The sequence below is a fragment of the Castor canadensis genome, chromosome 12 (assembly GCF_047511655.1).
Source record: "Castor canadensis chromosome 12, mCasCan1.hap1v2, whole genome shotgun sequence".
Taxonomy (NCBI): domain Eukaryota; kingdom Metazoa; phylum Chordata; class Mammalia; order Rodentia; family Castoridae; genus Castor; species Castor canadensis.
The window spans coordinates 47,971,150-47,985,416 of record NC_133397.1 but is presented as its reverse complement, the minus strand read 5'-3'; the positions used below and the strand labels follow the sequence as shown (position 1 = coordinate 47,985,416).

General features: G+C 35.4%; 1 protein-coding gene and 1 pseudogene across 9 annotated transcripts in view; one reads left to right on the top strand and one right to left on the bottom strand.

The window, feature by feature from the left end:
• The window catches only part of Ccdc88a (coiled-coil domain containing 88A), a 139,215-nt gene that overhangs the window by 69,047 nt on the left and 55,901 nt on the right, over positions 1-14,267 (top strand). For all 9 annotated transcript variants that reach the window (XR_012439690.1, XM_074049737.1, XM_074049738.1 and 6 more), the window contains 3 exons: positions 574-720; positions 1,288-1,432; positions 4,336-4,520. Coding sequence is in view for 8 of the 9 variants with exons in the window: in XM_074049737.1 (XP_073905838.1) it covers positions 574-720; positions 1,288-1,432; positions 4,336-4,520 (477 nt within the window). In the remaining variant the exon portion in view is untranslated. The remainder of the gene's footprint in view (positions 1-573; positions 721-1,287; positions 1,433-4,335; positions 4,521-14,267) is intronic.
• On the bottom strand, positions 10,940-12,051 carry LOC141414813 (small ribosomal subunit protein uS10 pseudogene; annotated as a pseudogene).

Sequence of the window (14,267 nt, the reverse complement as noted above, 5' to 3'; positions counted from 1 at the left end):
TTGAGTTTGAGGCCATCTTGGGCCTCATGGTGAGGCTGTTATCTATAAACAAAAAATACATGAAACATTTATTGATGAGGTCTTGGTTTATAATTAAGTCTTGGTATTTTACTATAAAAACCTAAAACTCTTCATTTTCAAGCATTAGCTATAAGTAAAGAATTTTTAAGTCTAGTTCAGTCACTATTATAAGTGCTAATTGTATGGAGATTTGTGTCTTTAATACCTGGAAGGCTATTTATTTATACTTTGTTCCTTATCCTTGTGACTAGGGGATTTCAATATATTCCAACAATTTCCTGTAAAATTATAGTATCACTCATTCTAATATAAAGGCTCAGTATTTTGATTGTATAATAGCTCAAATTTGGGAAAGGGGGTTTATGAAGCCAAAAAACATCAACTGTATTTCTTTACTTAGTAGCTCTACTCTTGCATAGTACTGTTGATAAGAATAACTTAATGTTTCACTTAACAATAAAGAATTTTTATGTTCCAGAGCTTTAAAAAATTAGCATCTATTAGTGCATTTGTGATTTTTTAAAAAGCAAAGCCAATTTGAAATGTTTATAGGAGTTAAAAGAAGACAATCAAGTTTTACTAGAAACAAAAACTATGTTGGAGGACCAACTAGAAGGAACTCGAGCTCGTTCTGACAAATTACATGAATTAGAAAAAGAGAATTTGCAACTAAAGGCTAAACTGCATGATATGGAAATGGTAAGTTGTATTGGGTAAGCTAATTAGATGGTTTCTAAGGAAATATTCTACAATTCAGCTGATTTCCCTATAATGATAAGGATGTGTAGAGGCCTTAAGGCTTTAACACAGAAGAGATAGCTAAATAAGGCAGGTGGTTCCAGCTTTACATAAATACCTATGTAGAAGTTTCTGCTATTAATTTTGTCATCTGCTTTTCAAAACCATATAAATAAGCAATCATGTAAACATGTCTTTAAAAATAAAGAAATAAAGCTCTCAGTTAAAATTTAGCATTGGTCAGAACTCTTTTGTTATATCATTAAAACCACATATTGATTATGAAGAAGCATATTCACAGTGTTTCCAAAGATAACTTTAACAGGATATCAGACCCCTGATCCATAATTACCAGTAATAATTATTCTGATTATTGTCTTCAAACTGTGAAAAAGTCAAGGTACTCAAAATTTAACCGTATATTATTCAGTTTCTAATAAATAAAAGTTATGAATAATAAAATAATAGCTTGAAATTGTAGTGTTTCTTAGATTTCTTTTCTCTCCCTGCTCTTTGCCAATAAAAAAGGAACGAGATATGGATAGAAAAAAGATTGAAGAATTAATGGAAGAAAATATGACTTTGGAAATGGCACAGAAACAAAGTATGGATGAATCATTACATCTTGGCTGGGAGCTAGAACAGATATCCAGAACTAGTGAACTTTCTGAAGGTATTCCCAGTTTTGTTTTATTAAATTATATATACTTTTTCTTATATACTTTTCTTAAATACCTTTATGTTTAATAAAATTTGCTTTAAAACATTTCTATACACACATAATTTAAACATTACAAGATCAATGTATATATAAAATTCAGGTTCCTTTTTTTAACCTAAGATTACAAAATATTCTCCAATGTTAAAAATATGTTATCCTTTTTGATACTCATAATTGGACATGAATTTCATTTTAAGCAGTCATAGCATTGGACACCTTAATGCATACCATGTTGTTTATTTGAAATGCAAAAAGTCATGAGTGAGATTTGGTCAGACTGAATCATGAAAAAAAAAAAAAAACCTGTTGAGCAGACTAATAATGAGTCAGGAAATGAATTAGTGATCAAGTTTTCCATCAAAGAAAAGCCCAGAAATCAGAAGCAGTGGCTCAGCATCTTTGATCCTAGCTATTGAAGATGTGGAGATCTGTAGGATCAAGGTTTGTGGCCAGCCTTGGCAAAATGTTCAAGAAGCTTTATCTTAACCAGTAAACACTGGACATGGTGGTGCCTGTCTGTCATCCTAGCTATGTGGAAAGCATAACTTGGAAGAGGGATTCAATCCTCCTCAAACTGTTCCAAAAAATAGAGGAGGAGGGAATGCTTTCAAATTCATTTTACAAGACAAGTATAGCCTGATACTTAAAAGCCAGGCAAGAACACCACAAGAAAAGAAAATTGCTGACATTCCTGATAAGCACAGGGTTAAAAATCCTTAACAGAATGTTAGTAAGTCACATTCTCCAGCATGTTAAAAGGATCATTCTTCATGATCAAGTGGAATTTAATCCTAAAATGCATGAATGGTTCAATAATATGCAAATCAATAAACATGAAACACCATACTAACAGTGAAGAACAAAAGCTCTATGATCAATTCCATAAATAGCATTTAACAAAATTATCCTCCTTTTATTATAAAAACACCCAACAAATTAGAAGAAACATACCTCAACAGAATAAAGACCATAAGTGGCAAGCTCATAGCTATTCTTACACCTAACAGTAAAAAGTTGAAAACTTTTCCTTAAAGATCAAGATTAAGACAAGGATGCCCACACCTGCCACTTCAACATAGTATTGGAAGTCCTAGAGTAGTGAGGCAAGAGAAAGAAATGAAAGGCATCCATATCAGAAAGAGAGGAGTTAATTTGTATTTCCAGATAGTAGTCTTACATATTTGAAACTATAAAGATTCCACAAAAAGTCTATTAGAACTAATAAGTGAATTCAGTAAAGTTGCAAGGTATAAAATCAACATATGAAAACTAGTAGCATTATTGTATGCTAACAAAAAACTATCTAAAACAAATCAAGAAATCCCATTTACAGTAGATACAAAAAATAAACTACTTAAGGCAGTGAAAGATTACACTCAAAGCTATAAAACATTGCTAAAAGAAATGGAGTAAGACACAAATGAATGGAAATATATCCTGTATTCACAGATTAGAAAAATCAGTATTATTAAAATGTCCATACTGCCCAAAGTACTCTACAGATTCAGTGTAATCCCTGTTAAAATTCCATTGAAATTCTTCATAAAAATAGGAAAACAAAAAATTTTGAAATAATTCAAGCATACTCAGGATATTCACTTTTTAAAAAACTTACCTAAAATGGAAAAAATGGTGTTATAATTTGAAAAATCTTTTTTAATCCTTAATTAGTTGCGAGTTTGAAAAATGTATCATGTAAGTTTATAGTTAACTTTAAATTGTATTTTAATGAAGTAAGTGGATTCTAAATCAAAACAAAACCAAAAAACTTGAGAAACTAATGTATTTAAAAATTAATTGATTAAGTAATGTGTTAATGAAAGATTAACAATGTGATAGCTAGAACAAAAAGCAGGAAGTAAAAATTGAGGCTTTTTTCCCTTAACTATGAGATTATTTACAATAACCAAGTTTAATGAGAATGCATGTGGGGTTATATGCTGTGTGAGTGTGTGTATTTCTTTGCTTTTTATGGTGAAGTATTTCAAATATGTGTAAAACAGACCTAAAAATGTCCTATAATGCTTCCATCCATTTCCCTTCTTGAAATACAGAATTTCAAAATAAATCCTGGGTATTATGTTTCATTTATAAATCCTGTACTTATTTTTTTGGTTTATTTATCTTTTTTGAGGTGGGATCTTTACAGTGTTGCACAGGCTAGCCTTGAATTTCTGGGCTCAAGTGATTCTTCTGCCTCATCCTCTCCTAATATTTTTACATTAGCAAAGTATTATGAGTCTGCCGTTACGGGGTTATTAAAAATACTTTGGGCTTATTAGAGAGTATGTATAGAAATAGATACCATGATTTCTTATTTCAAAAATCTACTTATAAAGATGCTTTACCATAGCAAAATAGAGTAAATGTTGCTTTTTGCATTTAAATTTAGCACAGATTCTTTATTTACAAGAAAATATCCAAGAAAAACTGTCTGTGATTTCTCTAGATCATTTATTAGGATTCTTCTTCAACTGCCTTCTTTTAATTTTTGAAGGTGTGGCATAGCTATGCTTTATGTTTCTAATTTGAGTCACACAATACTCCATGAGATTACAAGGCACTTACCTATATTTATAAAAGTAATCTAAGATTCACTGAGGGTAAAGTGACTGGACCATTGTCGAGTAGTTAATTTCCTGAGGAACTAGAAATAGAACTCTTAAGTCTCTTAGGCTACATTTTTTACATTAATAGTTCAGTATGAAATTCTCAATTGTCTGGGGTTTTTACGGTATCTAATATAACTAATTATAAAAAAATGAACATTTTTTAGATAAAGGTAAAAGACCAGTCACTATTTTAAATATTAAAGAGTATACATAGTCTTACCTATGGCATATTTTTCAATACAGCACCACAGAAATCCCTGGGCCATGAAGTGAATGAATTGACATCAAGTAGGTTATTGAAGTTGGAGATGGAAAACCAGACTTTGACAAAGACTGTAGAAGAGCTTCGGAGTAATATGGATTCTATAGAAGGCAACACTTCCAAAATCCTGAAAATTGAGAAAGAAAATCAAAGACTGAATAAAAAGGTAAATTAAACTGTAATGGTTATTGTAATGTTAAATATACATACAAATGAATAGAAAAATCATTTTCCATTTTTAATGTATCTTTAGTATTGTTTTAACTTACTATGTAAATTTTCACATATACATAAGTGAAGTGAATGATCCTATATTCCTTATTCAGCTCCAATAGTTATTAACTAGCTGGGCACCAGTGGCTTATACCTAGCTTCTTGGGAGGCAGAGATCAGGAGGATCTTGCTTTAAGGCCAGCCTGGGCAACAAAAATTAGACCCTATCTCAAAATACTTAACACAAAAAAGGGCTGACAGAGTGACTTAAATGATAGCGCACCTGTCCAAAAAGAATGAGGAGACCCTGAGTTCAAACTCAAGTACTGCCAATACAAACAAAATTTACTGCTGATTTTATTTCATTTCTACTCCTGCCTATTCTCCCCAAAACATCAGGGTGATAATGAAGCAAATCCTAGGTAGTGTGTCATTTTACCAACAAAATATTTGAGTATTTATCTCTAAAAGGAAAGGAATTGAGAAAAGAAAAGAACAACAGTGACAGCATACCTAAAAGAATTTTTGTTTGTTTGTTTAATGAGAACTGTTCTTTTTTTTTCTATTGTTTTATTATTCATATGTGCATACAAGGCTTGGGTCTTTCTCCCCCCTGCCCCCACCCCCTCCCTTACCACCACTCCACCCCCTCCCTCTCCCACCCACCCCCTCAATACCCAGCAGAAACTGTTTTGCCCTTATTTCTAATTTTGTTGTGGAGAGAGTATAAGCAATAATAGCAAGGAACAAGGGTTTTTGCTGGTTGAGATAAGGATAGCTATACAGGGAGTTGACTCGCATTGATTTCCTGTGTGTGTGTGTATTACCTTCTAGGTTAATTCTTTTTGATCTAACCTTTTCTCCAGTTCCTGGTCCCCTTTTCCTATTGGCCTCAGTTGCTTTTAAGGTATCTGCTTTAGTTTCTCTGCATTAAGGGCAAAAAATGCTGGCTCATTTTTTAGGTGTCTTACCTATCCTCACCCCTCCCTTGTGTGCTCTCACTTTTATCATGTGATCAAAGTCCAATCCCCTTGTTGTGTTTGCCCTTCATCTAATGTCCACATATGAGGGAGAACATACGATTTTTGGTCTTTTGGGCCAGGCTAACCTCACTCAGAATGATGTTCTCCAATTCCATCCATTTACCAGCGAATGACAACATTTCGTTCTTCTTCAGGCTGCATAAAATTCCACTGTGTATAGATACCACATTTTCTTAATCCATTCGTCAGTGGTGGGGCATCTTGGCTGTTTCCATAACTTGGCTATTGTGAATAGTGCCGCAATAACAATAAACATGGGTGTGCAGGTGCCTCTGGAGTAACCTGTGTCACAGTCTTTTGGGTATATCCCCAAGAGTGGTATTGCTGGATCAAATGGTAGATCAATGTTTAGCTTTTTAAGTAGCCTCCAAATTTTTTCCAAGAGTGGTTATACTAGTTTACATTCCCACCAACAGTGTAAGAGGGTTCCTTTTTCCCCGCATCCTCGCCAACACCTGTTGTTGGTGGTGTTGCTAATGATGGCTATTCTAACAGGGGTGAGGTGGAATCTTAGTGTGGTTTTAATTTGCATTTCCTTTATTGCTAGAGATGGTGAGCATTTTTTCATGTGCTTTTTGGCCATTTGAATTTCTTCTTTTGAGAAAGTTCTGTTTAGTTCACTTGCCCATTTCTTTATTGGTTCCTTAGTTTTGGGAGAATTTAGTTTTTTAAGTTCCCTGTATATTCTGGTTATCAGTCCTTTGTCTGATGTGTAGCTGGCAAATATTTTCTCCCACTCTGTGGGTGTTCTCTTCAGTTTAGAGACCATTTCTTTTGATGAATAGAAGCTTTTTAGTTTTATGAGGTCCCATTTATCTATGCTATCTCTTAGTTGCTGTGCTGCTGGGGTTTCATTGAGAAAGTTCTTACCTATACCTACTAACTCCAGAGTATTTCCTACTCTTTCCTGTATCAACTTTAGAGTTTGTGGTCTGATATTAAGATCCTTGATCCATTTTGAGTTAATATTGGTATAGGGTGATATACATGGATCTAGTTTCAGTTTTTTGCAGACTGCTAACTAGTTTTCCCAGCAGTTTTTGTTGAGGAGGCTGCTATTTCTCCATTGTATATTTTTAGCTCCTTTGTCAAAGACAGGTTGGTTATAGTTGTGTGGCTTCATATCTGGGTCCTCTATTCTGTTCCACTGGTCTTCATGTCTGTTTTTGTGCCAGTACCATGCTGTTTTTATTGTTACTGCTTTGTAATATAGTTTGAAGTCAGGTATTGTGATACCTCTAGCATTGTTCTTTTGACTGAGTATTGCCTTGGCTATTCGTGGCCTCTTGTGTTTCCATATTATTTTTAACTGTAGATTTTTCAATCTCTTTAATGAATGTCATTGGAATTTTGATGGGAATTGCATTAAATATGTAGATTACTTTTGGGAGTATAGACATTTTTACTATGTTGATTCTACCAATCCATGAGCATGGGAGATCTCTCTACTTTCTATAGTCTTCTTCAATCTCTTTCTTCAGAAGTTTATAGTTTTCCTTGTAGAGGTCATTCACATCTTTTGTTAGGTTTACACCTAGGTATCTGATTTTGTTTGAGGCTATTGTAAATGGAATTGTTTTCATACATTCTTTTTCAGTTTACTCATTGTTGGTGTATAGAAATGCTAATGATTTTTCTATGTTGATTTCCTGCTACCTTGCTGTAGCTATTGATGATGCCTAGAACCTTCTGAGTAGAGTTTTTTGGGTCTTTAAGGTATAGGATCATGTGGTCTGCAAATAGGGACATTTTGACAGTTTCTTTACCTATTTGTATTCCTTCTATTCCTTCTTCTTACCTAATTGCTCTGGCTAGGAATTCCAGTACTGTGTTGAATAGGAGTGGAGATAGTGGGCATCCTTGTCTTGTTCCTGATTTTGGAGGGAATGGTTTTAATTTTTCTCCGTTAAGTATAATGCTGGCTGTAGGTTTGTCATATATAGCTTTTACAATGTTGAGGAACTTTCCTTCTATTCCTAGTTTTCTTAGAGCTTTTATCATGAAATGGTGTTGGACCTTATCAAAGGCTTTTTCTGCATCTATTGAGATGATCAAGTGGTTTTTGTTTTTGCTTCTGTTAATGTGGTTTATTACGTTTATTGATTTTCATATGTTGAACCACCCCTGCATTCCTGGGATGAAGCCTACTTGCTTGTGGTGAATAATCTTTTTGATGTGTTGTTGAATTCGGTTTGCCATTATTTTGTTGAGGATTTTGCATCAGTGTTCATTAAGGAGATTGGCCTATAGTTCTCCTTTTTGGAGGTGTCTTTGCCTGGTTTTGGGATAAGTGTAATACTGGCTTTATAAATGTGTTTGGCAGTTTTCCTTCCCTTTCTATTTCATGGAACAGTTTAAGCAGGGTTGGTATCAGTTCTTCTTTAAAGGTCTGATAGAATTCAGCAGAAATCCATCAGGTCCTGGACTTTTCTTTTTGGGGAGGCTCATGATTGCTGCTTCAATTTCATTTTGTGTTATAGATCTATTCAGGTGATTAATTTCCTCTTGGTTCAGTTTTAGATGATCATATGTATCTAGAAATCTGTCCATTTCTTGAAGATTTTCAAATTTATTTGAATATAGATTCTCAAAGTAGTCTCTGCTGATGATTTCCTGGACTTCCATGGTGTTTGTTGTTATCTCCCCTTTTGCATTCCTAATTCTACTAATTTGGGTTTTTTTCTCTCCTCATTTTAGTCAGGTTTGCTAGGGGTCTATCGATCTTGTTTATTTTTTCAAAGAACCAACTTTTTGTTTCATTAATTCTTTGTATGGTTTTTTTGGTTTCTATTTCATTGATTTCAGCTCTTATTTTTATTATTTCTCTCCTTCTATTTGTTTTGGGATTTGCTGGTTCTTGTTTTTCTAGGAGTTTGAGATGTATCATTAGGTCATTGATTTGGGATCTTTCAGTCTTTTTAACATATGCACTCATGGCTATAAACGTTCCTCTCAGGACTGCCTTTGCTGTGTCCCATAGGTTCCAGTAGGTTGTGTTTTCATTTTCATTGACTTCCAGGAACTTTTTAATTTCCTTTTTTATTTCATCGATGATCCATTGTTCATTAAGTAATGAGTTATTTAGTTTCCAGCTGTTTTCATGTTTTTTTGTCTTTACTTTTGTTGTTGAATTCTACTTTTACTGCATTGTGATCAGATAGTATGCACGGTATAATTTCTATTTTCTTATATTTGCTGAGGCTTGCTTTGTGCCCTAGGATATGATCTATTTTGGAGAAGGTTCCATGGGCTGCTGAGAAGAATGTGTATTGTGTAGAAGTTGGATGAGATGCTCTGTAGACATCAAGTAGGTCCATTTGATCTATTGCATATTTTAGATCTTGGATTTCTTTATTGATTTTTTGTTTGGATGACCTATCTATTGATGATAATGGGGTGTTAAAGTCTCCCACAACCACTGTGTTGGTGTTAATATATGCTTTTAGGTCTTTCAGGGCATGTTGATGAAATTGGGTGCATTGACATTGGTGCATATAGGTTGATGATTATTATTTCCTTTTGGTCTATTTCCCCTTTTATTAGTATGGAATGTCCTTCTTTATCTCATTTGATCAATGTAGGTTTGAAGTCTCCTTTGTCAGAGATAAGTATTGCTACTCCTGCCTGTTTTCGGGGGCCATTGGCTTGGTAAATCTTCTTCCAGCCTTTCATCCTTAGTCTATGCTTATTTCTGTCGGTGAGATGGGTCTCCTGTAAGCAACAAGTTGTTGGATCTTCCTTTTTAATCCATTTCGTCAAGCTGTGCCTTTTGATGGGTGAATTAAGTCCGTTAACATTAAGTGTTAGTACTGATAGGTATGTGGTGATTCCTGTCATTTAGTTGTCTTAGTTGTTTGAAGGTTTGATTGTGTGTACCTAAGTTGATGTTACTCTCTACTGTCTTGGTTTTTCTTATCCTGTGGTTTGGTGCTGCCTGCCTTTTCATGGTTAAGTTGGGTGTCACTTTCTGTGTGCAGGATCCCTTGCAGAATCTTTTGTAGTGGTGGCTTTGTGGTCACATATTGTTTTAGTTTCTGCTTATCATGGAAGACTTTTATTGCTCCATCTATTTTGAATGATAGTTTTGCTGGGTAGAGTATCCTGGGGTTGAAGTTATTTTCATTCAGTGCCCGGAAGATCTCACCCCACGCTCTTCTTGCTTTTAATATTTCTGTTGAGAAGTCTGCTGTGATTTTGATGGGTTTACCTTTGTATGTTACTTTTTTTTTCTCTCTTACAGCCTTCAATATTCTTTCCCTAGTTTGAGAACTGTTCTTGCAGTATTGTCCAGATTGACCTTGATCTCCCAAGCTCAAGAGATCCTGCCACCTCATCCTGAGACTACAGCCACATGTAACCATGCCTGGCTAAAAAATTAATAATTTTAAATAGCATCATGTTTTTTTATCAGCATTTCAATTTCTCAGTTCTATCATAGTCTGTTTATTTATTTATTATTCATTTATTCCTATGTGCATACATTGTTTGGGCCATTTCTCTCCCTGCCCCCCATCTCCTCCCACTCCCTCCATCCCCCCTTGCTTCCAATAGACCCTGTTCTGCCCTTTTCTCTAATTTTGTTGAAGAGTAGACATAAGCAATAATGAGAAAGACATAGTGTTTTTGCTAGTTGAGATAAGGATAGCTATACAGAGAGATTCCTAGTATTGCTTCCATCAACAAGTGTATTACAACCTGAATTGATTCATCTCTACCTGACCTCTTCACTACTTTCTGGTCACCTTCCCAAATTGACCTGTGTCATTTTAAGGTCTTAGCTCCTCTGCAGTGGGTACATCAAACACTTACAAGTTTTGGGTCTACCTATCCCCATTCCTCCCATATATGCTCTTCCCCTTAGCGTGTGACCCAAGTCCAACAACATTACTGCCTTTGCCCTAGATCTAAACTCCGCATATGAGGGAAGAACATATGATTTTTGTTCTGAGCCTGGCTAATCTCACTGAGGATGATGTTCTCCAGTTCCATCCACTTACTTGTGAATGATAAGGTTTCATTCTTCTTCATGGCTGAGTAAAACTCCATTGTATATAAATACCACATTTTCTTAATCCATTTGTCAGTAGTGGGGCATCTTGGCTGTTTCCATAACTTGGCTATTGTGAATAGTACTGCAGTAAACATGGGTGTACAGGTGCCTGTGGAGTAACCTGAGTCACATTCCTTTGGGTATATCCCTAGGAGTGGGATTGCTGGATCATATGGCAGATCTATGTTTAGATTTTTAAGAGGCCTCCATATTGTTTTCCAGAGTGGTTGCACTAGGTTGCATTCCCACCAGCAGTGTTCGACACCTGTTGTTGTTGGTGTTTTTTTTTTTTTCCCAGTTTATTAAATTTATTAAAATAGTTGACTTAGGCATCTGCAATGGTGACTTTGACCTCCACTCCTGGCTCAATACTGATGGAAGTAATCTGTTTAGCAATCTCAGAAGGGCTGTGCAAGTCAATGAGTCGCTTGTGAATTCTCATCTGGAACCGATCCCATGTCTTAGAATCTTCTCCACAAGGTGTTTTACTTGTAGTGATTCTCAGAGTTTTGGTCGGCATGCGGACCGGTCCTTTCACTTTGAAGTTCTTTTCCTTGGCCCCTCTGATCAAGTCAGCACACACCTTCTCCAGAGACTTCACATTGCGACTGGTGAGAGTGATTCGAATTTGGTGAATCGCCACCCCTGGCTCCACAGGTGTTTTCCTGGTATCTTTAAAAGCCATGGCTAAGGTGTCGCTTCCTGACTGACTTGTTCCTTCACGAGAGCGAACAGCGGTGAGTCAGGAGGAGGGGCAAACAGAATAAAGATCTGCTGCACCCACAACCATGTCTCCCTCAAAAAAAAAAGTTTGTGGTGTTTTTTGATGATAGATATTCTAATGGGTGACGTGGAATCTCAGTGGGGTTTTGGTCTGTATTTCCTTTATAGCTGGAGATAGTGAGCATTTTTTTCATGTGTTTTTTGGCCATTTGAATTTCTTCTTTTGAGAAAGTTCTGTTTAGTTCACTTCCCCATTTCTTTATTGGTTCATTGATTTGGGGAGAGTTTAGTTTTTTGAATTCCCTGTATATTTTGGTTATCAGTCCTTTGTCTTGATGTATAGCTAGCAAATATTTTCTTCCACTCTGTGGGTGGTCCCTTCAGTTTAGAGACCATTTCTTTTGTTGTACAGCAGCTTTTTAATTTTATGTAGTCCCATTTGTCCATCCTTTCTCTTAGTTACTGAGCTGGGGTTCTATTGAGAATGTCCTTGTCTATACCTATTACTTCCAGAGTATTCCCTGCTCTTTCCTATACTAACTTCAGAGTTTCAGGTCTAATTTTTAAGTTCCTTGATCCATTTTGAGTTTATACTAGTTCAGCGTGATAAACATCGATCTAGTTTCAGTTTTTTGCAGACAGATAACCACTTTTCCCAGCAACATTTATTGAAGAGGCTGCCTTTTTTCCATTGTATGTTTTTGACGCCTTTACCAAAAATAAGGTGGGCATACTATGTGGATTCATATCCGGGTCCTCTGTTCTGTTCCACTGATCTTCATGTCTGTTTTTGTGCCATTACCATGCTGTTTTTATTGCTATTGCTCTGTAATGTAGTTTGAAGTCTTGTGTTGTGATACCTCCAGCATTGCTCTTTTTGTTGAGTATTGCCTTGGCTATTTGTGGTCTCTTGTGTTTCCAATTGAACTTTAGGGTAGATTTTTCAATCTCTGTGATGAATGTCTTTGGGATTTTAATGGGAATTGAATTAAACATGTAGATTGCTTTCTAGTAGAGCCATTTTTACTATGTTGATTCTACCACTCCATGAGCATGGGAGAGCTTTCCACCTTCTGTAGTCTTTCTTGAGCTCTTTCTTCGGGGGTTTGTAAGTTCTCCTTGTAAAGATCATTTACGTCCTGTGTTAAGTTTACCCTAAGTATTTTATGTTTTTTGAGGCTATTGTAAATGGAATTGTTTCCATATATCTTTCTCGGTTTGCTCATTGTTGGTGTATAGAAAAGCTAATGATTTTTGTTAGTTGATTTTGTATCCTGCCACCTTGCTGAGGCTGTTTATGGTATGTAGGAGTTTTTGGGTAGAGATTTTTGGGTCTTTAAGATATAGGATCATGTCATTTGCAATAGGGATATTTTGACAGTTTCTTTACCTATTTGTGCTTGTCTTATTTCTTCTTCTTGCCTAATTGCTGTGGGTAGGAATTCCAGTACTATGTTGAATAAGAGTGGGGATACTGGGAACCCTTGTCTCGTTCCTGATTTTAGGGGAAATGGTTTCAGTTTTTCTCCATGAAATATGATGCTGGCTCTAGGTTTGTCATATATAGCCTCTACAATGTTGAGGTACAGTACTTCTGTTCCTAGTTTTCTTAGAACTTTTATCATGAAGTGGTGTTGAATCTTATTGAAGGCTTTTTCTGCATCTATTCATATGGACAAGTGGTTTTTGTCTTTGCTTCTATTAATGTGCTGTATTACATTTATAGATTTGCATATGTTGAACCACCCCTGCATCACTAGGATGAAGCCAGCTTGGCTGTGGTGAATGATCTTTCTGATATGTTGTTGCTTTAGGTATGCCGTAATTTTATTGAGGATTTTTGCATCGAAGTTCATTAAGGAAATTGGCCTATAGTTCTCCTTTTTGGAGGTGTCTTTGCCTGGTTTTGGGATGAGTGTAATACTGCCTTCATAAAATGAGTTAGGCGGTTTTCCTTCTCTTTCTATTTTGTGGAACAGTTTAAGGAGGGTTGGTATTAGTTCTTCTTTAAATGTCTGATAGAATTGAGCAGAGAATCCATCATATCCTGGACTTTTCTTGTTTAGGAGAGTCTTTATTGCTGCTTCAATTTCATTTTGTGTTATAGATCTATTCAGGTGATTAATATCCTCTTGGTTCAATTTTGGATGATCGTAAGTATCTAGTAATCTGTCCATTTCTTCAAGATTTTCAAATTTATTAGAATATAGGTTCCCAGAGTAGTCACTGATGATTTCCTGGATTTCCATGGTGTTTGTTGTTATCTCCCCTTTTGCATTTCTGATTTTACTGACTTGGGTTTTTTCTCTCCTCATTTTAGTCACGTTTGCCAGGGATCTCTCAATCTAGTTTATTTTTTCAAAGAACCAACTTTTTGTTTCATTGATTCTTTGTATGTTTTTTTTTATTCTATTTCATTAATTTCAGCCTTTATTTTTATTATTTCTCTCCTTCTGCTTGTTTTGGGATTTGCTTGCTCTTGTTTTTCTAGGAGTTTCCTATTTAGCATTAGGTCATTGATTTGAGATCTTTCTGTCCTTTTAATATATGCACTCATGGCTATAAACTTTCCTCTCAGGACTGCCTTTGCTGTGTCCCATAGGTTCTGGTAAGTTGTGTTTTCATTTTCAATAACTTCCACGAACCTTTTAATTTCCTCTTTTATTTCATCAGTGACCCATTGATCATTGAGCAATGTGTTGTACAATTGTTTGCATGTTTTCTACTGTTGTTTTTGTTGTTGAGTTCTAGTTTTAATGCACTGTGATCAGATAGAATGCATGGGATTATTTCTGTTTTCTTATATTTACTGAGACTTGCTTTGTGCCCTAAGATATGATCAGTTTTGGAGAAGATTCCATGAGCTGCTGAGAAGAATGTATAT